At 44.3% G+C, this 25,391-nt stretch overlaps 1 protein-coding gene across 2 annotated transcripts in view; it reads right to left on the reverse strand.

Moving 5' to 3' along the window:
- PTPN2 (protein tyrosine phosphatase non-receptor type 2) overlaps window positions 1-25,391 on the reverse strand; it is a 102,457-nt gene that overhangs the window by 39,600 nt on the left and 37,466 nt on the right. For both annotated transcript variants that reach the window (XM_040431266.1, XM_040431265.1), the window contains one exon: window positions 6,754-6,854. In XM_040431266.1, coding sequence (XP_040287200.1) covers window positions 6,754-6,854 — 101 coding nt within the window. The remainder of the gene's footprint in view (window positions 1-6,753; window positions 6,855-25,391) is intronic.

Here is a 25,391-nt window from a genome sequence, read left to right on the forward strand (position 1 = left end):
CAGTTTTGAAGTTTGAGAAACCCTGACAGAGGTGGTGGAGACAAAAAAAAAAGCAGAACCACCAGACGTAATATGTACAAGGTTTTGTTACAGTCAGGGCTTGTCTGAGATTTTGTAATGCATGGATTATCCTCAGGATAGGACATCAATATCATATCCGTGGGGGTCTGACATCTGGCAGGCCTGCCAATCAGCTGTTTGAAAAGGTTGTGGTGCTTTGATGAGTGCCGCGGCATATTCCTAAGTCAGTGACATCACGTTCATCGGTCACGTGACTTAGGTGTAGCTGAGTCTTATTCCAGTGAAAGGGGCTGAGATGCAATACCAAGCACATGCCGCTATACAATGTACGATGCTGTGTTTGGTGAGCTGTGAGAAGGCCATAAGTGCTCACCGAAGAATCACGGTTGTTGGAACTATGCCGATTTGATATTGATGGCCTATCCTGAATCTATCAGAATCTGGGACCCTATATAAAAGTATTTGTCTCAACAAAGACAACCCCTTTGACATGAGAGGTGCAGACCTGCCACCTGGTATGGCTATCAAACAGCTCATTTTGCCATTAGAAGTTGCAGCCAAATGTTTTTAGAGGATTGACCAGAATGGCTTTTCATACTGGGTCACTGAAGGAGGGCCTTCTTCTAGGATGTCCATATGCCCATAACAGAGCACATAGGCAGGACTTGTGTTCATGAGACCATAGTTTTAATATTTTTACTGCTTTGAGTCATCAGTGCTTTAACCCTTTTCAGGACCGGGCCATTTTTCACCTTAAAGGGATTCTGTCACCTCGTTTTAGGTTATAGAGATGCGGACATGCACGGCTAGATCGCCGCTAGCATGTCCGCAATATACCTGTCCTATAGGGCTGTGTGCTTTAATTTAGTTTAAAAAATGATTTTAGAGATATGTAAATGAGCCTTGTAAGGTGCCCAAGGGGCTGTACTAACCTTCTTGGTGCCCAGCCACGCCCCACTGTGAAGGAGCCCAGCACCGCCTGCCTGTTGATAACTTTAAAACGCTTTTACTTATCCAAGCCATTCTGAGATTGTTTTCTCATCACATATTGTACTTCATGACAGTGGTAAAAAAAAAAAAAAAAAACATTTCAATTTCTCTACTTCTATAATAGATAGAAATACCTCCAAAAATAGTTAGTACTTTACATTCTCCTTATGTCTACTTCAGGATTGGATCATTTTGAAAATGACTTTTTGGGACGTCCTGGGGCTTACATATTAGAAACCACCCATAAATCACCCCATTTTAGAAACTACACCCCCTCAAGCTATTCAAAACTGATTTTACTAACTTTGTTAACCCTTTAGGTGCCCCACGAGAATTAAATGAAAATGGGAATGAAATTTCAAAATTTCACTTTTTTTTTGCAGATTTAAAATTTTCATCAATTTTTTTTCTGCAACACATCAAGAGTTAACAACCAAACAAAACCTAAAATCTATTACCCTGAATCTGGAGTTTACAGAAACACCCCATGTGTGCTCAAAAACTGATGTATGGGCGCACAGCATTCTTCAGAGTGGAAGGAGCACCATATGGCTTTCGGAGAGCGGATTTAGATGGAATGGTAATTGGGAGCTATGTCGCATATGAAGACACCCTGACGTGACCCTACAGTGGAAACCCCCAAAAAGTGACCCCATTCCGGAAACTACACCCCTCAAGGAATATTTAAAATATTTCCAGAAAAAGTTGCTTTACACCCAAACAGGACACAATGCACCCCACATTTTGTTCCCCATTTCCCCCCGAATACGCCAACACGCCATATGTGCTCAAAAAATGATGTATGGATGCATGGCAGGGTTCAAAAGGGAAGTAGCACCATAGGGCTTTTGGGAGCTATGTCGCATATGAAGACACCCTGAGGAAACCCCCAAAAAGTGACCCAATTTTGGAAACTACACCCCTTAAGGAATATTTCAAGATGTGTAGTGAACTTTATCCTCACAGGGAATTCATGGAATTGGCTGTGAAAATTAAAAATTAAAAAAAATTCCAGAAAAATTTATTTTAGGCCCAAATCTTTCACTTTCACAAGGGGGAACTGGAGAAAAAGCACCCCCTAATTTATTGTCCATTTTCTCCTAATTACAGCAATACCCCATATGTGCTTGTATACTGCTATATGGGCGTACCACAGGGGTCAGAAGGAAAGGAGCACCAAATGGCTTCTGGAAGGCAGATTTCACCGGAAAAATTTATAGGCGCCCTCTTGCAATTGAACACACCCTGAGGTACACCTAGAATGGAAACCCCCAAAAAGTGACCCCACAATTTTTTCCAGAAAAAGTTGCTTTACACCCACATTTTTCAGTTTCACAAGGGGTTAAAGGAGAAAAAGCACCCCACATTTTGTCCCCCATTTCCCCTAAATACACCAACACCCCATATGTGCTCAAAAAATGATGTATGGGTGCACAGCAGGGCTCTAGAGTCAAACAGCTAAATATGGATTTTGCTGACCTGAATTGGCAGACATGTATTTTAGGTGCCATGTCGCATTAAATAAATTCCTGAGGTCCCCAGAAATGAAAAACCCCAAAAAGTGACCCCATTTCGGAAAGAGCACCCCTGTACGAACATTTTAAGTGGTAGAAAGGGTACTTTTCAGCAAACTGTCTCATAGAAGGCAGAAATACTAGAGAAAGATTTTGAAAGCACACATTTGTAAAAGTAAAAATTACTGCAGACCCCAATTTTTCACTTTCACAAGTGGTCAAAGGAGAAAATGCACCCCAGTATATGTTCCCCATTTTCTCCCCATATAAGCTTGTAGCTTGATTTATTGGCGCACAACAGGGCTCTAGAGGCAAAGTGCAAAAACTGTTTTTTGCAGGCCTGAATAAACAGACATGGATTTTACCTGCCATGTCGCATTAAATAAATTTCCTGAGGTCCCCACAAATGAAAAACCCCAAGAAGTAACCCCTTTTTTGAAAAGTGCACCCCCGTACGAACATTTTAAGAGGTGAAAATGGCACGGTTGTCTCACAGAAAAAAATATGTAGTGGTTGTTGGAAAGTGGATAAGCAAGAGGTGGACTAAATCAGAGATATAAAGTAGAAATATTACAGGGAGCATAAAGGATGAAATAAAATTAATACTCAATGGATGTGTGGTAGATTCTGAAACAATTTTGCATGCCCAGGCCAGGTTTTTCAGGGCAGGTTTCGCAGTGGTAAATGGTGTCTTTCCTTATCCCCCTTTTGGAACACACCCTGCATCTTTTTTGGGTCCTTCCCTTCCTTGCTGTCTGCGGGACTTGACCTGGAAAATGTTGCCCTGGTACAACACGGGCACAATAACTTCCTGAAGTACTGGGACCCTCCCAGGCCGGGGTTTGAAAAATTAGGGCCTTGATAACCATCTCTTGGAATTGAAGGAAAGTTCCTCTGTGGCCTGCAGAATGAAATGGCACGTACGCATTGCACATTGCCATCCGTACAATGTGTACGGACAGCTTTTTGTACCACACTTGTTTTTCGTGTGGCACTGTAGGGCTTCATAAGTTGATCTGCAAGATCCACCCCTCCCATGTGCCTGTTGTAGTCCAGGATGCAAACTGGTTTGGGGGTAGTGGTACAGGGGCAGGGGAGCTGGCGTTAGTGTAAATGTTGGTCAGTACAAGGATATCCCTCTTGTCCTTGTACTTAAAGGGGTTCTGCAGTTTTTTTAAACTGATGACCTATCCTCTGGATAGATCATCAGCATCTGATCAGTGGGGGTCTGACACCTGGGACCCCTGCCGATCAGCTGTTTGAGAAGACAGCGGCGCTGGTAGTAGTGCCGTGCCTTCTCGATAATTACCGCAGGCCCAGTGACGTCCCGACTAGTATCAATGACCTGGGCGGGGCTAAGCTCTGTTCACCTGAATGGAGCTTAGCCGCGCCCAGGCCAGTGATACTAGTCATGACGTCACTGGGCATGTGGTAAACAGCGAGAAGGCCACGGCACTACTACCAGCGCCGCTGTCTTCTCAAACAGCTGATCGGCAGGGGTCCTGGGTGTAGGACCCCCGCCGATCAGATGCGGATAATCTATCCTAGGATGGGGGGGGGGGGCATTCTGGGGGTTCTATCTGGGAATCTCTCCCTTCATAAACGCGGAACTTGTGGGTGTATACGGAGTTACTCTCACAAAGTTTGTACATTTTTATGCCATACCTTGCCCGTTTGCTAGGCAGGTACTGGCGGAATCTAACCCTCCCCTTAAACAGTAACAGGGACTCATCTACACATATATTTTTATCGGGGGTGTACACCTCAGCAAACTTGGTGCTGAAGTGGTCAATGACAGGTCTAACTTTGGACAGTCGGTCAAATGTTGGGTCGTTTTGGGGTGGGCACTGTGCATTGTCATTGTAGTGTAGGAATTTCCGAATTGAATCAAATAGATTCCGGGTCATGGTCTGACTGTAAATTGGAGTCTGGTAGAAAATGTCCGAACTCCAATATTGCCTAATGGTTGGATTTTTTACAACGCCCATATGCAGCACGAGTCCCCAAAATGTCATCATCTCTGCTGCACTTACTGGGGTCCAACCTAGGGGTCTAGCATATGGCGAAGTAGGGTTCTGGGAAATAAATTGCTGGGCATATAGATTTGTTTGGGTCACCATCAAATTTATAAAATCTTCTGAGAAATTTTTTTTTAAAAAAACAAAACAATTTTTGCGAAGCCTGTGCAGTCAATTTGGATTCCAGAGTTTCCCACAAACATCAGGTGGTGGGGTCCATATAGGTTCACTCTTGGGGGCTGCTTCCTCTGCTACCCTGGGGCGCCTTCAACAGGGTCTCTCATCAGCAGATGATGAGGAGTAGAGGAATAGAGGAAAGTAGCATCCTCTTCTCCCTCACTGGCAGACTCAGTATCAGAGGCAAGCATGGTGTATGCCTCTTCAGCTGAGTATACACGTTGGGGTGGACGGGCCATTTTATTTTATTGGGGGTGTGATGTGTGAAACGTGTAAACCTTTAGTGTGGGGTGTGTACTTAGTGTTTTCACACATGAAGGGGCTTGTATTAAATTTTAAATTAAATTTAGAAGAAAAGTAAAAAAAAAAAAAAAAAAAAGTATTTTCTGCAAGAAAAAAAATAAATATATATAACTTGCAGTGCAAACTTAGCGGACAGAATCAGTAATGGACACTACTGACTGGTGCTCAGCGGTTGCAAATTGCACGTACGCAGATGGTGCGTACGTGCATAAACCTAAACTCACACTAACTGATAGAGACAGATATATATATATATATATTCACGGGCCTGCGTTACGTGAAAAACGCACAAAGAGGAGCATGCTGCGATTTTCATGCAACGCACAAGTAATGCGTGAAAATCACCGCTCATGTGAACAGCCCCATAGAAATGAATGAGTTGGTATTCAGTGCGGGTGCAATGCGTTCACCTCCCGCATCTCATCCGCGCGGAATACTCACTCGTGTGAAAGGGGCCTAACCAACAACCACTAACTGCAGGTCTTTTTTTCACACAAAAAATCCCCCCCCCCCCCCCCCAAAAAAACAAAACTAAACCTCAAAAATGTGCAGATGCTACTGAGCACACTACTGATCGGTGCTCTGCAGCACGCACACAGATCGTGCGTGCAAAAACTGTAGTATAAAAATTCACTACAGTGAACACTTGATAAAAATTTTACATATATATATATATATATATATATATATATATATATATATATATATATATATATATATATCTATCTATATATCTATATATCCCTAACTACCAGTTCTTGTTTTTTAACCAAAATAATGAAAAATTTGAAAAAAAAATTCTGTACAAATAAACCCCAGGTGCTGATCAGGCAGGTAAGCACTGAACAGCACTTGGCGGTCACAGCTCGTACGCAGAAAAAGTGGTGCAGAGCTGGAAAATGGTAATAAAAAAAATAATAATAAAAAAGATCAAAAAACAGTGCACGGACCAAATGGCATCCGTAAAAAAAAAAAAAAAAAAAAAAAAAGACAGGGGGAGGGACTGGGACGAAGGGTGGTTTAGGGATCTGGAACAGCTACAAATGAAAAAAAATAATAATCTGTGCAGCTATTCAATATATTGTTCTTCTTTATTCTTCTTTTCTTCTTTATTCTTTTCAGCAGGAAAGGGGTTAAATTGCTGGGGTGTGCACCACAAATCCCAGCAAGCCAACCAGCAGCATAGAGGGGCACAGAACCTCTCAGCATGCAGTCACCAGCTAGAATGGCTGCATGCAGGGAAGTTCTGCCTCTTCCTGTGCAGCTGTAGCGCTGCCATTGGCTGGAGCATTGTTCCAGCCAATAGCAGCGCTGGCAGGGGACCCAAAATACTGGTGTCCCCTGCCTCACCTCAGCGGTGACCGGTGCAGACTTGTTAAGCACCTGCCACCTCCCCCTGACCTCCTCCCGACCCTCCCCGATGCCTCTGACAGCTTCTTGCGCTGCGATGTGCCGGTCTCATTGATCGGCCAATCGCAGCGCTTGAAGCTGCAGGGGGGCAGTGCAGCACCATGCTGCCCCTACCCGGCATGGCTGCCTGCAGGTAAGACCCCGATTCTTCTCCAGAGCCCCGCGGACCTTGCGCCGTACATGTATGGCGCTGGGCGTTAAGGGGTTAAAATTACACACCTAGAGACCGCAACATACATGCTCTGGTGACACACAACTACACTTTGTCATCTCTACTTATAATATCTATTTAATTCAGCTTATGTTCTCGGTATAGTTACCTGCGTCAGAATATAATCTCTCTGGGCTTCTTCCAAGACAACAAGACTGGCGTTGATGTAGTCATTTTCAACATTTTGTAGCTTGACACGACTATGATCATCTGAAAGAGAAAACCAAAGGGTAGCCATTTATCAGGAAAAACAGTGCACAGCTCTAGATGAATATTCTCTTCCGCTAGTACTAGAGAGCCACTCTCCATGTACAGTACACTGTCCAGTACTATAGAGCCACTGTCCACGTACAGTACTAGAGAGCCACTGTCCACGTACAGTACACTGTCCAGTACTATAGAGCCACTGTCCACGTACAGTACTAGAGAGCCACTGTCCACGTACAGTACACTGTCCAGTACTAGAGAGCCACTGTCCACGTACAGTACACTGTCCAATACTAGAGCCACTGTCCACGTACAGTACACTGTCCAGTACTAGAGAGCCATTGTCTACTTTTTAGGCTTACGGTTAGGTTTAACAATCCAAAAGAGACTGCTTTCTTCTCCTTTCGTATCTGATAAATTCAGAGTTACTTCTCTATTACCAGAGTAAATAAAGGGACATTTCTGTGTATTATCAGCATGTGGACTTTAGGTCCATAATTCGGTGTTCGGAGCTCTGTTTTTCTGATACAGAACTCCCCCATATAGACAAATGTTCAAGATAACAATGATTAAGACATGTCCAATGGTTTATGACAGGGATGGCACGTTGACTATAAACGTCCGGGAGGTGGTTCTCTATTTCTGAATGGACATTCCAGAACATCCGTTCAGAAACTGCAGCTGCACGCTAATCGTGCAGCTGCTGATCAGGTTTCCCGCTGTCAGTGACAGCAGGGCAACCCAGAGAGAAGGCAGGGACAGTGCCCAGGTGTCCCTGCCTTCTGGATCGCTGCATACACTTTGCTCACCGAGCGTTGTGAATGCAGAGCAGGAAGCGCTATGCGCTTCCTGTTCCGGCCCGGCGGTCATGTGATCGCTGGGACCGGAGAGTGCAGGAGCTGTGTGATGTCTTTCAGAAACCTCGATCAGCCCTGCACTGAGGCTGTATTTCTCCTGTAACTGGGGCTACTATGTCAGCCCCAGTTACAGGAGAAATCAACAGTGGGGGAAAAAAAAAAAAAGTTAAGTGAATGTCCCCCAGAGGTCTTGTATGCTCTTATGGGAGACGAAAAATGTAAAAAAAAAAAAAAAAAAAAAAAAAAAGTTAAAAATAAAATAAAGGTTTCACATGTAAAAAAAATAAATTCCCCAAGTAAAAGGATAAAAAATAAAAAAAGTTAAAAATAGAAAAAATAAAATAGACCTTTTTGGTATTGCCGCGTCCGTGACGGTCGACTCTATAAATATATCACATAATCGACCCAGTCCAATAAACACCATAAAAAATAATAATAATAACTGTCAAAAAAAGCCTTACATCACAAAAATTTCAACACCAAGTGATCAAAAAGGCGTATGTCCCACAAAATGGTACTAAAAAAAGTCACCTCATCCCACAAAAAAATTAGGCCCTACATAAGAAAATCTCTCAAAAAATAAAAAAAAAACTATAGCTCTCAGAACATGGACACATTAAAACATAATTTATTTGTTTCAAAAATGCTATTATTGTGTAAAACTTTAATAAATAAGAAAAAGTATATATATTAGGTATCGCCACGTCCGTAACAATCTGCTCTATAAAAATGTCACTTGACCGAACCCCTCAGGTGAACGCTGTAAAAATAAATAAATAAAAACTGTGCTAAAACAATTTTTTTGTCAACTTGCCCCATAAAAAGTGTTCTAATGAATGATCAAAAAAATCATATGTACCCAAAAATAGTACCAATAAAACTGGCACCTTATCCCCCTAGTTTCCAAAATGGGATTACTTCTTGGGAGTTTCTACTGTAAGGGTGCATCAGGGGGGCTTCAAATGGGACATGGCATCTAAAAACCATGTGGAGTTCCTTTTCTTCTGCGCCATGCCATGTGCCCATACAGCAGTTTATGACCACATGTGGGGTGTTTCTGTAAACCGCAGAATCTGGGTAATAAATATTGAGTTTTGGTTGGCTGTTAACCATTGATGTGTTAAAGAAAAAATTGGATTAAAATGGAAAATCTGCCAAAAAAGTGAAATTTGAAAATGTGATCTCCATTTTCCTTTAATTCTTGTGGAACACCTAAAGGGTTAACAAAGTTTGTAAAATAGGTTTTAAGTAACTTGAGGGGTGTAGTTTCTACAATGGGGTCATTTATGAGGGTTTCCACTATGTAGGCCCCACAAAGTGACTTCAGACCTGAACTGGTCCTTAAAAAGTGGGTTTTGTCAATTTTCTTAAAAATTTTAAGAATTGCTTCTAAACTTCTAAGCCTTCTCACGTCCTAAAAAAATAAAATGACATTTCCAAAATGATGCCAACATAAAGTAGACATATGGGGAATGTTAAGTAATAAATATTTTATGAGGTATCACTTTCTGTTTTAAAAGCAGAGAAATTGAAGTTTTTAAAATAAAATATATATATATATATATATATATATATATATATATATATATATATATATACATACATACATACATACATACATACATACATACACACACATACATATATACACACACATACACACCTCAAAAAAATAAAGGAAACACTTGAACAACACAATGTAACTCCAAGTCAATCACACTTCTGTGAAATCAAACTGTCCACTTAGGAAGCAACACTGAGTGACAATCAATTTCACATGCTGTTGTGCAAATGGGATAGACAACAGGTGGAAATTATAGGCAATTAGCAAGATACCCCCAATAAAGGAGTGGTTCTGCAGGTGGTGACCACAGACCACTTCTCAGTTCCTATTAGGGCTGCACGATAAATCGAAAAAATAATCGAATCGCGATAATCGGCGATTATCTATGAAGGGGCCCCGCGCACATAACTGGCTTTGTGTGTAAAGTATTTTAATAGCGTGTGAAACAATCTCTCTCCTATTGATAACAGGTCCAGCCTCTGTACTCACTTTCACGATGAATGCACTGCAGAGACGAGCGGGCCGGACGGCGAGTGACTGATGTCACTTAGTAACGCTCCTGCTTCCTGAAGAGGGAGGAGCGTTACTAAGTGACGTCAGTCACGCGCCGGCCGGCCAGCTCGCTGCCGCTCGCTGTAGTGCATTCATAGTGACAGTGAGTACAGAAACTGGACCTGTTATCAATAGGAGAGAGCCTGGAGACGCCGTGGAGAACATTCTGCTGCCTGCAACATCCTCCAGCATGACCGGTTTGGCATTGGGTCAGTAATGGTGTGGGGTGGCATTTCTTTGGAGGGCCGCACAGCCCTCCATGTGCTCGCCAGAGGTAGCCTGACTGCCATTAGGTACCGAGATGAGATCCTCAGACCCCTTGTGAGACCATATGCTGGTGCGGTTGGCCCTAGGTTCCTCCTAATGCAAGACAATGCTAGACCTCATGTGGCTGGAGTGTGTCAGCAGTTCCTGCAAGACGAAGGCATTGATGCTATGGACTGGCCCGCCCGTTCCCCAGACCTGAATCCAATTGAGCACATCTGGGACATCATGTCTCGCTCTATCCACCAACGTCATGTTGCACCACAGACTGTCCAGGAGTTGGCAGATGCTTTAGTCCAGGTCTGGGAGGAGATCCCTCAGGAGACCGTCCGCCACCTCATCAGGAGCATGCACAGTCGTTGTAGGGAGGTCATACAGGCACGTGGAGGCCACACACACTACTGAGCCTCATTTTGACTTGTTTTAAGGACATTACATCAAAGTTGGATCAGCCTATAGTGTGTTTTTCCTTTTTAATTTTGAGTGTGACTCCAAATCCAGACCTCCATGGGTTGAAAAATTTGATTTCCATTTTTTTATTCTTGTGTGATTTTGTTGTCAGCACATTCAACTATGTAAAGAACAAAGTATTTCAGAAGAATATTTAATTAACTCAGATCTAGGATGTGTTATTTTTGTGTTCCCTTTATTTTTTTGAGCATCTCGGAATGGCCTGGATAAGTAAAAGCGTTCCAAAGTTATTACCACATAAAGTGACATGTCAGATTTGCAAAATTAGGCCTGGTCAGAAAGGGGGCAAATGGCCCGGATGTGAAGTGGTTAAGTTCCTTGTATTAACTTTCTCTACATGGTAAATGCCATTTGATGAAGTGAGACAACCCCAGTATATATCATTTTTACAGCACACTGATTGCCATGAAAACTAAACCCAAAATGTTCCCATTTGTTATTTTCCCATTTCCACCCAACTATTTTTTAGTTTGTGGATACATTATATGGGACACTAAATGACATTACAGAATACTTGTCCCGCGAAGAACAAGCCCTCGTACAACTAAACTGATGGAAAAAAAATTCGATAACTCTTGGAAAGGATAGGAACTACAGTAAAAAATGCATGCCATGGGAATGTTTTTAAAGGCAAGTCTCCTAGATTTGACTCATGAGATAACCGTAATGAAAGTGTGTGATGAAATATTTCCTGTAAAAATAGAAGCTCTGTTCAAAAAGGTTGGGAAAAAAAAAAAGGGGTTGATTTCAGTGAAGAAAGTAACTGTACTTTAATATACAGGGATTAGTTGGAACATGAAAGGGTCTGTGCAGTGGAGTGGAGTAAAAGGGTCTATGCAGTGGTTATCAATATCTGATCACCACTGCAATCCATCATTTTTCACAGCAATCCAGGCATATATGAACATGGGACCAACACAGATGCCTCCAGCTGCCAAGCACACATGTAACAGGTCATCCAGTTTCAGAGGTACAAAACTGCTGACAGATGCCCTTTAAGGAGGTTCAGTACCCTGCTTAATCAGAATGAATACACACCTTTTTTTTTACTTTAATCCTAATTTTCACCTGCTACAAGACCCATGTTTTATACAATATCAGGCCAGCCGCATAAACATCAGTAGGTGGAACGGTTTAATGTGACCGTCAAGACTAAACATGCTCTAGAAATGACGATCTCAAAGTCAAGATGAACTCCTTAACACAGACAAGACTGGACATGTAGACAAACAATATGCTGTTACTATCACTTACCAGTAAGAAATCACCCCCGCGTGAACTGACCTTAACTAGGCAACGGATCTTTTATCTTGAAAGACTGAAAGGCTACAAAAAAAAAAAACCCTACCGCTGACCGTAATTTCCCAAAAGGAAGCCAGAAGAAAAACTGTGTCACTACGCTGCATAGTATTGTGGTGATGGCTCCATGGTTTCTGCCTGACTTGATTTGGCGAGGCCTTTAATCGACTTAAGGAACAAACAGAGATTTATTTCTTACTGGAATATCCAAGAGACACTTATGATTCATTCATCAGCTGTTTTCAGAGGCTTTACAGTAAGCGCTGGATAAGCATCCACTTGATAAAAAAAATTGACTCGCTAAACAAATAACTCAAGGACAGAGTAAGGAGCTTCCTACACAAATCATATAAAATTATAATATATATATATATATATATATATATATATATATATATACATTCGCTCTGGCAGTTGGGATAAGCAGGTGCAGTACAGAGGCAAAGTACAAGTTCGTAATTCAAATGTCAGTGTTTATTCACACATGAGGTCAAACAAAAACAAACACTCTTTGCAAGGTTGGTGTTTGTTCACACAGAGTAGAAAGTTTGTGCATAAAAAAAAAAACATGCTTCTTTGACTATGTCCAACAGACCGCGAAGGTGTATGCCATACAGCAGTTCAAAGGGCGAGAACCCAGGAGAGGCCTGGGGCACCACTCGCACTGCGAACATGAGATAGGGCAGAAGAAGGTCCCAGTCCCTCACATCCTTAGACACCACTCTTTTTAACATATTTTTTAATGTTTGATTAAATCTCTCTACCGGGTCATCCATTTGCAGATGATAAACGGACATCCGTAGCTGTTTTATGTGGAGCAACTTGCAGAGTTCCCTCATGACCTTGGACATAAAAGGGGTCCCTTAGTCAGTCAGAAACTCTTCAGGTAGACCCACTCGGGAAAACATCTATGAGTTTGGCTGATGTATGTCGCAGTGGCACTGCCTCCGGGTACTGAGTGACATAGTCGAGGACAACCAAGATGTGTTGGTGCCCTCTAGCGGACTTCAGGACTGGGCCTATGAGATCCATATCGATTTGCTTGAACGGGACCTTGACAATCGGGAGAGCCACCAGGGGGCTTGGGAAATGTGTCTGGGGGCTATTTATCTGGCAGGTTGGGCAAGAGTAGTATCCGGTCCTGTGTTTTCTGCCACCCCAAGTGACCCCCAAGAATAGGTTGGTGGGCAAGCTCCAATACGAGCTTGCGATACGCCTTGGGCACCACCAGCTGATCAATATGCTCACCCCGTAGTTGGTTTACCCGATACAGCATTATCTGGTGAACGACAAAATGAGGAAATATCGACTCAGCCTCAGGTTTTTGTGGCTCGCCATCAATTACTACAACACTCTCCCAGGCCCGGGTTAAGGTTGGGTCCCGGTGTTGTGCGGTTCTGAAATTTTCACCGGAGACATTGAGGTCTGCCAATTCAGGACCCGGTGGCAAGTCCTCAACATCTCCTACCAACACACTTAGCGGGGTTGTCTCCTTTGGCCTTAGGTTCCCAGGGTTCTGGCCTCTCGCCCGAGCCAGGCCACTCTGCTGAAGTTACCCCTGACTCAGTAGCATCAACAACTCTCACAGCCGACCACAGGGCCAGGAAGCCCGGAAAGTCTTTCCCTATTATTAGTTCATAAGGTAAAGTGGTGGCAACGGCCACCTCGTGGGTCCTCCTGCCGCCTCCCGTGGATAGAGACACCAGGGAGGTGGGATAGGCCTTTAAATCTCCATGTATGCACACAACCCCAATTTTTCGGCCAGTATAATAGTCGGGGCGCACCAGGGTAGCTCTTACCAGGGACACCAGACTCCCTTAGTCCAAAAAAGCCACTGTCAGAGTGTCTCCGACTTCTACCTGGCACAGGAGGCTATTGTCTATATAGTCTCTGGGATACCTGATGCACCCAGATTCTTGGCGAGTTGCAGTATCCATAGCTAGTCTCCATGGGTTCGCCACGATGGGGACAGTCGGCCCTTACGTAGCAAGGCTCCTGACACCGCCAGCATACTATCGGAGCCAGGTCTACGGGGGGGGGGGGGGGGGGGGGGGTACACCTTGGGTGGGCTTGGTTGGCACAAGTCTTTGGGTCTGGAATGGAGATTGCTGGGGTTTGCCCCCCTCCCAAACGAACCTCCTTTTAAATTCCTGGTAGCCTCATAGCGTTTAACCAGGTCCACCATCTCAAGGGCATTACCAGGAGACCCTTGGCCGATCCAGTGCTGGAGGGCATACGGCAAAGCCCTCCAGAACACATCAGCCAACAGACGGTCTAACATAGCAGTAGGAATCAGCATGTCAGGTTGCAGCCATTTTTGCAACAGGTGTAATAGGGTATAATACTGGGGCTACGCGGGCTCAGCCGGGTTAAAACCCACTGATGCACCTGCTGGGCCCGGACTAATACGTTCACCCAGTCTCGCCAGGATCTCACCCTTTACTGTCGGGTAAACAGCCGCTTGATCATCCGGTAAGTCAAAATACACCTGCTGGGGTCCAGACGCCAGGAACGGAGCGACGACCTCAGCCCATTGCTCCTGGGGTAGCTTCTCTCTCTCGGCTACCTTCTTGAAGATCGCCAAATATGTATTGACGTAGTCTGCGGGGGTCATCTTGGGGATCGCCGAATGGACCGCTTTCCAGGCATCGTGGACGCTCTGGGATGCTCCTGCTGCTTGTAAAGCCATCACATGTTGTAACAGCAACTGGTTTGTTTCCTGCTGTTGCTTATTGGCTTCCCGCTGTTGCAGGTTAGCTTCCACGAGGGCTTTGACGACAGTTTCCATTTTGTTGAGGGACACGGGTTGTAATCTCGCTGGTTTGATATAAGACATACAACAGTGTCCGGAAAAACTTAAATATTTCGGCCTTCATGCCAGCCTCACTGCAATGCACGCATCCTCCACCAATTGTGGGGATTCGCTCTGGCAGTTGGGATAAGCGGGTGCAGTACAGAGGCAAAGTGCAAGTTCGGAATTCAAATGTTCGTGTTTATTCACACATAAGGTCAAACAAAAACAGTCTTTGCAAGGTTGGTGTTTGTTCACACAGTAGAAAGTTCGTGCATAAAAAAAAAACCTGTCACCTTGTCGGCAGTTATGCCTCCAGCAGTCCAAATGCAGGCTTTAGGTGGCCTGCACTCCCAACACACAGGTCTCAGCTTTCCAGACCAGCACATAGCTCAGTTCCCACACCAGCAATTGCCAGAGCTCCTCTGTCAAAGAGAGGTAATCACTTCCAGTTGACACTGCCGGCTGTTTTTTTTATAGGTCAGTCAAGACCCGGCCTGGAACACACCGTATTTTTCGCCCTTGAAGACGGACCGGCCCATAAGATGCACCTAGGTTTTTGAGGAGGAAAATAAGAAAAAATATATTTTTAACCAAAAGGTGTGCTTTTGGTGGGTTTGAACTAATGGTGGTCTGTGCATGACACTATTATGGGGGATCTGTGGATGATGCACTGTTATGTGGTTGGGGATTTGTGGATGGCACTGTTATTGGGTGGGGGATTTGTGGATGGCACTGTTATGTGGGGGATCTGTGGATGGCACTGTTGTTATGTGGGGGATCTGTGGATGGCATTATAATGGTGGGGGGGGATCTGTGGATGGCATTATGATGGTGGGGGGGATCTGTGGATGGCATTATGATGAGGGGGAACTGTGGATGGCATTATGATGGGGGGGGGAATCTGTGGATGGCATTATGATGGGGGAGATCTGTGGATGGCATTATGATGGAGGAGATCTGTGGATGGCATTATGTTGGGGGGGGATCTGTGGATGGCATTATGATGGGGGGGGGATCTGTGGATGGCATTATGATGGGGGGGGGATCTGTGGATGGCATTATGATGGGGGGGGGATCTGTGGATGGCATTATGATGGGGGGGGGATCTGTGGATGGCACTGTTATAGGGTGGTGGATCTGTGGATGACACTGCTATATGTGTCATCCACAGATCCCCCCCCATCATAATGCCATCCACAGACCCCGCCCCCACCATCATAATGCCATCCACAGACCCCGCCCCCACCATCATAATGCCATCCACAGATCCCCCCCACCATCATAGTGCCATCCACAGATCCCCCCCCCCACCATCATCCCATCCACAGACCTCCCCCCCATCATTATCCCATCCACAGACCTCCCCCCCATCATTATCCCATCCACAGATTCCTAGGGAGGGACTGTAGTAGGCGGGGAGAGCAGTGGGCAGTGCAGGCACTGTACTCTGTCCCCGCCGCTCAGTATGTACTGTATTATATGTAGTGTTAATCATAATATCTAAACTGAATAATGATGGGCTCCCCCTGCGCTTACCGGTACATGTCACGCTCCTGTAGTAAGCACTAGCAGATAGCAGGCAGGCCGGGCTGCCGTACCTCACTGAGGTCACGTGCCTGCCCCGCCTACTTTATGAATGAAGTAGGCGGAGCAGGCACGTGACCTCAGTGAGGTACGGCCGCCCGGCCTGCCTGCTAGCTGCTAGTGCTTACTATAGGAGCGTGACATGTATCGGTAAGCGCATCATTATTCAGTTTAGATATTATGATTAACACTAGGTATAATACAGTATATACTGAGCGGCGGGGACAGAGTACAGTGCCTGCACTGCCCGCCGCTCTCCCCGCCTACTACAATCCCTCCTCCCTCATCACTAATACATCGCAGACTACGATGCAAATTGCCAACATTCGCCCCATAAGACGCAGGGGCACTTTCCCCCCACTTTTGGGGGGAAAAAGTGCGTCTTATGGGGGGAAAAATACGGTAGGTATATACATATACATACATACACACACACACACACACACTGCTCAAAAAAAATAAATGGAACACTTAAACAAAACAATGCAACTCCAAGTCAATCCCACTTCTGTGAAATCAAACTGTCCACTTAGGAAGCAACACTGAGTGACAATCAATTTCACATGCTGTTGTGCAAATGGGATAGACAACAGGTGGAAATTATAGGCAATTAGCAAGACACCCCCAATAAAGAAGTGGTTCTGCAGGTGGGAATCACAGACCACTTCTCAGTTCCTATGCTTCCTGGCTGATGTTTTGGTCACTTTTGAATGCTGGCGGTGCTTTCACTCTAGTGGTAGCATGATACGGAGTCTACAACCCACACAAGTGGCTCAGGTAGTGCAGCTTATCCAGGATGGCACATCAATGCGAACTGTGGCAAGGTGGTTTGCTGTGTCTGTCAGCGGAGTGTCCAGAGCATAGAGGCGCTACCATGAGACAGGCCAGTACATCAGGAGACGTGGAGGAGGCCGTAGGAGGGCAACAACCAAGCAGCAGGACCGCTACCTCCGCCTTTGTGCAAGGAGGAACAGGAGGAGCACTGCAAGAGCCCAGCAAAATGACCTCCAGCAGGCCACAAATGTGCATGTGTCTGCTCAAACGGTCAGAAACAGACTCCATGGAGGGTGATATGAGGGCCCGACGTCCACAGGTGGGGGTTGTGCTTACAGCCCAACACCGTGCAGGACGTTTGGCATTTGCCAGAGAACACCAAGATTGGCAAATTCGCCACTGGCGCCCTATGCTCTTCACAGATGAAAGCAGGTTCACACTGAGCACATGTGACAGACGTGACAGAGTCTGGAGACGCCGTGGAGAACGTTCTGCTGCCTGCAACATCCTCCAGCATGACCGATTTGGCATTGGGTCAGTAATGGTGTGGGGTGGCATTTCTTTGGAGGGCCGCACAGCCCTCCATGTGCTCGCCAGAGGTAGCCTGACTGCCATTAGGTACCGAGATGAGATCCTCAGACTCCTTGTGAGACCATATGCCGGTGCGGTTGGCCCTGGGTTCCTCCTAATGCAAGACAATGCTAGACCTTATGTGGCTGGAGTGTGTCAGCAGTTCCTGTAAGACGAAGGCATTGATGCTATGGACTGGCCCGCCCGTTCCCCAGACCTGAATCCAATTGAGCACATCTGGGACATCATGTCTCGCTCTATCCACCAACGTCACGTTGCACCACAGACTGTCCAGGAGTTGGCAGATGCTTTAGTCCAGGTCTGGGAGGAGATCCCTCAGGAGACCGTCCGCCACCTCATCAGGAGCATGCACAGGCGTTGTAGGGAGGTCATACAGGCACGTGGAGGCCACACACACTACTGAGCCTCATTTTGACTTGTTTTAAGGACATTACATCAAAGTTGGATCAGCCTGTAGTGTGTTTTTCCACTTTAATTTTGAGTGCGACTCCAAATCCAGACCTCCATGAGTTGAAAAATTTGATTTCCATTTTTGAATTTTTGTGTGATTTTGTTGTCAGCACATTCAACTATGTAAAGAACAAAGTATTTCAGAAGAATATTTAATTAACTCAGATCTAGGATGTGTTATTTTTGTGTTCCCTTTATTTTTTTTGAGCAGTGTATTAGTTGTGATTGGTGACCAAAAATTTGCCGGTCATTTGAACGGAGGGGAAACTTGGCCGTATGTATCTGGAATTGAACATTTATATGGTTGAGGCCTACACAGAGACCTGTCTGCGATCTCACCATCATTGGATCACTGTGTGGCCACCAGCAGCCAGGACTACTGACTACGGTGCTAATCCGGGATGGTTGACATCAGGTTCTTTGTGTATTCCCCACTTGAATAAGTGACCTTATATTAAGGGGTCACTTAAATATGATTTGGTCCCCTGAGGAATCAGAAACTATTGAAGAAACGCGTCGGAACTGTGTTTATCTGATATCAATAAAGGTATTATTTATTTACGACTGTTGATTGTACTAGGTGCTGCAGGCTACCAACAGCCACTGTGCGACACATTTCAATCAAACTCTCATCATTTGGCCAGTTCAAGTGCTCTCCTTATAACCGGTGGATTTATATGTGATCCCAAGGACCATATTCTGTCTGTCGGGCAAAGCTGGGCAGTCCACGTTTAGGGAGGGTGACAACAGGGCTACTACACTAGATAGGGGGGAAGAGAGGTAGAGATAGGGACACCTAGGGTAATCGACCCAGCATTGTGTCTCTCTGCCTTGTGCCTTATTTTCTCTCATCCTATCTGTTTTTTACTTTGCTATCCCTGTTTTGGTCCTCTCCCATCTCCTTGTAAGCATTGCTTTCGTAGGAGATTAATGTAGCCGGTGGTTACATTCCTTTGAGTGTTTCATTATATAAGGGCCTATTTTACACTTGGACATTAATAAATGTTAAGTTTTAATAAGCTACCCACTAGTTGTGAATATACATAGGCCATGTGACCAATGAATGTGAAGTCACATGACCTAGGAAGAGGCCTAAGCGCTCACAGAGTGCCATGGCCTCTTCGTACAGCTTACTGGTGGGAGTCCCGGGAGTCACACCCCGCCGATCTGATATTTATGATTTTGAGGATAGACCATTAATGTGTAAATCCTGAAAAAACCCTTTAAGCTAGCCATACACATGAGATTAAAGTCAGCCAACAAAAAGCTGATTTCAGGCAGACTGCCATTCGAAAAATTTGCACCAATGATAATTCGCAATGGCAGACTGCCCACTTTTGACTGCCAAAAATCAATCAGCCAGGTAGGAAAACTTTACTCGTGGACGGCCGAAGCTATGTTTGTATGGCAAGATTGGCTGAATACAGCCAATCATCTGCAATTGTGGTCAAATATCAGGAAGTCTTTTTCTTATTTATTTTTTTAAGTGGCTCCCTGGTTGACTAGTTTAGTCTGCTGCTGGTGAGATTGTTCGAACAAACGATCCCACGGACAACTGATCGCCGTTTCTCCAGTTTTAGAGACGAGGACAGGATAGGACAGTGGTGGCGAACCTATGGCATGGGTGCTAGAGGCGGCACCCAGAGCCCTCTCTGTGGGCACCCGCACCCTGGAAAAAGTCTATGGTGTACCAATATGCCTTAGACTTTTCCAGCCGTTCATCAGCGCAGGGTTCACTATGAACAGCACAGGCAGCACATTGAATGCAGGCGGGCTGTTATAGCTAAATGATAAAGTACTTGGACTGTAGTATTCAGGTTAAATTGCTGTGTTGGCACTTAGCGAAAAATAAGTGGGTTTCGCCATTACTGGGATAGGGTATCCAGTCCTGTGAGGTAAGGAAGCCTGTGACTAAAGCAATCCCATGTCCTGCATGTCATTTTGGAACCTGATTATGTGGTACTAGTTGTCATGTACAGGTATTGGTACTGACAGAATACCAAACATTAGCATTCAAGTAGGCAACAGTTCCAGATAGAAAGGATTTCCAGCGCAGCGGGATTCAGTCTATTTATTAGGTTTAGCCAAGAAGCTAAAAAAAAACCTGAGAAACAAACCAAACAGCTTGGGCTGCATTCACACTGGGATCTGCAGTAACCATTTGACACATAGCCGGCTGTGCTGCTGCTTCTGACATGGATGTGACAGCATGCAGTTCATAACCAGTTCATGTATTCTTCCTAGGTTCCCCATTCATCCAACAGGGGCCAAAAGTGTCATTTTGGCTTCCACAGAGACAGTTCCCCTTTTTTTCAGCTGTACTGAATAGCACGGTCTGGTTGTGTTTTTTTTTTAAAGGGGTTGTCCAGGTTATAGATATTGATGACCTATCCTCAGGACAGGTCATTAATATGAGATCGGTGGGGGTCCGACTCATGACACCCTAACAATCTGGCATTTGTGCTAACGCTCCATCGTTTACTTGCAGTGTATTTACAGCTTCCTCTGCCATGGATCTAGGAACCATGCGGGTAAACAAAGAGGATGCACTGCTCGCACAAGCACCGTGGCCCCTACAAAACAGCTGATCGTCCCCCCACTGATCTGATATTGATAAAAATGTCCTGAGGATAGCTCATCAATATCTGTACCCCAGACAACCCCCTTTAACTTGGTTAGCTATGGCTGCTTTGCATGCCTATACTGTAGCATCCATCAGAAGTTTATGTCGGGGAGCCTCATGGGCATCCACAGGTCCACCAAACTGCTTATATAGATTCTTAGAGCATCAATTCTTTACTTCCATGCAGTTTAAAATGGAATCTTTAGCAAAGAAAGGTTATATTGGTGCATCTTTACAAGACCAAAGCCCAGTCATTTATTAAACAAATATGCTGAAAAAACAATGGTATTTTTTCCACATGTTCAGGCATACTTAATCCTCGTCTGACTGGAGATTGCAAAATTCTGCTTCCAGAAGTTCCTCTAGTGTGGCAATACATTTCCTAACTTATATTTTGCAGATCTTATAGTGTGAATATTGACAAAAGTAAAATAAAAAACCCCAACAAACCATCCAATTGTAAAGAGCATTAAGAAAATGCCAATAAACATCAGACCCAGAGTTGCCCCCTTCTGTTCAGCTCGAAATGAAACAAGGCACAGAAGGAAAGTTATTCTTCCATAGCTCACATGCCTACAAAACTCCCACAGAAGCCAAGGTGTCACCTCCATACTACAGGTTCCTATGGTCTATATGGCTGCTGTAAATCATCCCCCTGAATGCTGTTTTTACACCAGCTCAGGCAGGATGGCTGCTCCGTAATCATGTAGAGGAAAAAAAAATCTACAATCAGAAAATAAAAACAGAAAAAAAATATAGGCGATACAATCATAAAAAGGGCAGCAGCCATTTTGACTCAACTGCCGTCAAAAGCATTCCTAGATACAGAACATTGGAGACTTGTATAGGAGAGTGAACATTTTAGAATGTTTTTAAAACATGGATAGAAAATTTAGCAGGCCGCAACAGGAACGAGCCTCCCTAGCATCGTGGGCTGTATGCTTTAAAACAAAACAAGGTTCAAAGCATTAGCTGCTGTAAGTAGGGAGATCTAACCTTTAGAAATCGGGTCAGGAGTGAAAGCAGCTGAAATCTGCTTTAACTTTAAGCTGCTAACACTCCTGGCCTGATTTCTAAAGGCTATGGGGGAGATTTTTCAAACTGGTGTAAAGTAGATCTGGCTCTCCTAATGTAGAGGAGATTATGCTGTGGTCTTGTTTTATAGCTTAGATTGTCAGGTTTCAAACAAGACCAGGTCCATATCGCTAGCTGCTACACAGCCTGATATATGAAGCTTAGAACAGTCCTCACCCTGCTGACTGAACTGTTACGTCCTTTTTTCCCAAAGCCGGAGCAAAGATCGGGTAAAACTGTTGGGGAAGGTTGAATAATAGTTTTCTGAGGACACATTCCCTTTACGGTATGAACTCCTTATGGCAGGGATGGTTTTGATGTGAATAGCCCAACTTTGTTTAAAATAATAGATGGTTGGAATTCTGCCGTGCACACCATAAAATTTACTAGTACTTACAAGTGAAGTATGGTGGCTATAATAAAATATGTCAAAAGAACATTTTTCAAACTATGCCAGACTGTATAAAATAAAATTACATACCACGAGCGTTTACATGCTTCACTACTTCGGTTTCACTACTTAGAACCAAACCAGAGTTCGGGAAAAAGTTTTTAAACAGTAGAAATTAATTTTTGAAGTTATTACCCTAAGTCTCGCGAGACTTCGCAAAGTAATAACTTTGGCTCATCTGAGCCAATACATTCTAATACTGTACGGAGCTCCTGCTCCGTACAGTATTCAAACAACGCGCGTCAGGGTAGCGCCATCCTGGTTCTCACTGCCAGGTTGTTTGAAGAGTCTGCTTCATTACATTGTCATATTTGGGATCGTGTTCTTTATCATCTTGGGGCCTGTGTGTACATATGCATAATTGGTCATTGTGATGGTAACTACTGCTCCTGATCTTGCTACTGCTGATTCATCTTGATATTGTTCTACATTGTATTTAACATATTGTGTGGTCTGTGTAGAGCTGGGATGGTGCTTTTTTTCTGTCGCTTTCTTCGTTTTTAACGGTATGATGTCTGTTATATATTGAATATGTAATAAAATACTTTCTGGGTACTTACAGTGCCATATTTTTTCTGCTCTTTGGTTTGGTGTATTTGGGAGCTTGTACCAAGTTACTATATATGGGTGTCCCTCCATTGGCCACAACACTTGTTGTTACACTATGGTTTATGGCATTAAAGACATTTATGGTCGTTTGCATTAATGCCATAACATATAGGGCAGAAATCATCTTCAGCAGCATTCTGCCTGAAGGGATGGAGTACAGACAGCAGCCCTGTAATTCATGGGAAGTGTCAGCCAAAGACAGGTGGTCCGATGGGGTAAACAAATTACACTTAGTCAGAATTACATCCAAGGACCCCCACCCCAAAAGAAGAAAAAAAATATAATAATAATAATAATAATAATAATAATAATAATCTACCGAATCCTTCTTTAACCCTGTTATTGCCAATATGTCATGACTTAAAAGGTTTGCTGCAGCTTGAGGATCGGGGCTTGTACTTGGATCTTGGCATTATATCACAGAAAGCAGGGCTCATTTGAGGTCCAAAAGCAGCATGAAAGGTTTGCCTGTGAACATTTGCCGACTTTGTGACAAGTGTTTACGTGGCAATATTTGGCCTATTATGTTCTGGGAATTATGTGGAGATACTGTGCATGCAAACCTGTGAAAAAGCCCTGGCAGTGAAGCTGTGTGACCTATCTCCAATCAATCTCTTATCTCATATATAAAAAATAATTTGTCTGTCTTTATGCACAAATGACTGAACCGATCTGCATCAAAATTTGGCGCATAGCTAAATCTGGTGCTTAGTAAGGTTTTGGACCGTGTTTCAGGTCTCTAGAACGTACAGTTCTTGAAATAGTCACATTATAGCACCATCACATTACCCGTATTAGCCAACAGAAGCTCGCAGGTTCCTTACCGATATCCTGACATAACATGGTCACAAGATCCTTACTGGCCAATAGAAGCTCGCAGGTCCTTCAGTTTTCACCTCACTGACACACACACAGTTTTACACCAGGTTTCCATAATAATTTCAGCCATTTTTCTTCACTGTTATAAGGCTAGTATGTAGGTCACTGTTTGAGGGGGGCAGGACGTTGTGAAGGTGACCGTTATGGGCCACTGTGGATGTTACCGTTATGGGGACACTGTAAATGTCACTTAGGCTGGGTTCACATCATATTTTCCACATTTTTATACCCACAAACTTAAAAATGTATTTTATTGGGATTTTCAGTGATAGACCAACCCAAAGTAGCAAGTATGTGTGAGGTGAAAAGGAAATAATACATGCTTTTAAAAAAAAAATTCTAAATAAAAATATGGAAAGTGTGGCGTGCATTTGTAATTATAATGTCCGATCTCCTTAATTGTGCCATCACTTCTGCCATCAGTGTCGTAAAAAATTCTTGATGCCTGCGATATCCCAAAGGGGAGGGCTCTGAACTGTAGGTGGAGAACTGACTTCTACCCGTACTGCTACCCAGAGATATTTTTGAGACGAGGGGTGTATGGGTACATGGTAATTGGCGTCCTTGATATCTATTGAAGCCATGACGCAATTGGGAAATAGACGCAGAATTGTTGACGAGATCGATTTCATGCAAAATCTCTGATACGCAAGATATAAATTTTGGTCCTTCAGGTTTATTATAGTCCGATAGGACTCATTCGGCTTGGGAACAAGAAAGAGTGTTGAATAAAACCCTTCCCCTATTTCTTCTGTGGGAACTGGGACTAGAACAGATTTGTCCAGGATATTTCTCATTTCCCCCAATAAGGCAACATGTTTTGGAGAATGTTGATGCAAAAAGGACCAGTGGGGACCTCTCGAATTCTAAACTGTATCCTTCCTTTATTACATCTTTTACCCATGAACTTGATGTGATATTTTGCCAGGCTTGAAAATATAAAGACAGCAGACCCCCCCACCTGAGCCCTGGCATCATTGCTGAGAAACATTGGAAGACTGCGACTTGAATAAAAGGCTTCTTGATTTATCTCTTCTCCACTCATTGCCTTTCTTTTGGGATCTAGCCTCATCTTTTATCTCTAACCTGAAATGGCCTTCTTTGCTTAGGAAAGACAGGCACCGGGAATCCCCTTCTTAAATTGTTCCACTGAGGAACGAACTTTCATCTTGACCAGGTTTAGAATATTCTGAAACAAGGATGGGGATTCCTCCGCTACCAGTCTATCCAGGCAGGGCTGACAACATGTCTTGGGGGTAAGACGGACTAAGCTTTTTGCATATACCACACTCTCTGCCTTTCGTCTTGTAGGAAGGCTTGCTGGGGGCCTCCATCAATACATAGCCCACAATAAGTCACCAGAAACACAATAAGATAATGTCCCCTAAAGGAGACTGTGGGGTACAACTCCTCTTACCCCCCAGGAGTACCATGCCGGGTTCGGAGTGTTGCTCCTGTTTTTCATTGCTCTGTTGTTGTACTTCCCCTTCTACCAGCATATTGATTGCGCATTCAAGGGGAATCCGGAAGGAATACCTGGCTGTTCCTCTAAACCTGCCACGCTGCTGCTACACTTCCCTCCGTGATGGCTGGCTGGCCGGCGTTCCTTTTTTTACAGGCCGCGCACCACTCGCCATGTTTTCTCGGCCCCTCCCCTTCCATGTCTAGCGTGGAACGCACGCGTCATTTCCGGCACGCTGGCTT

This window comes from Bufo bufo, chromosome 5 (genome assembly GCF_905171765.1).
Source record: "Bufo bufo chromosome 5, aBufBuf1.1, whole genome shotgun sequence".
NCBI lineage: Eukaryota > Metazoa > Chordata > Amphibia > Anura > Bufonidae > Bufo > Bufo bufo.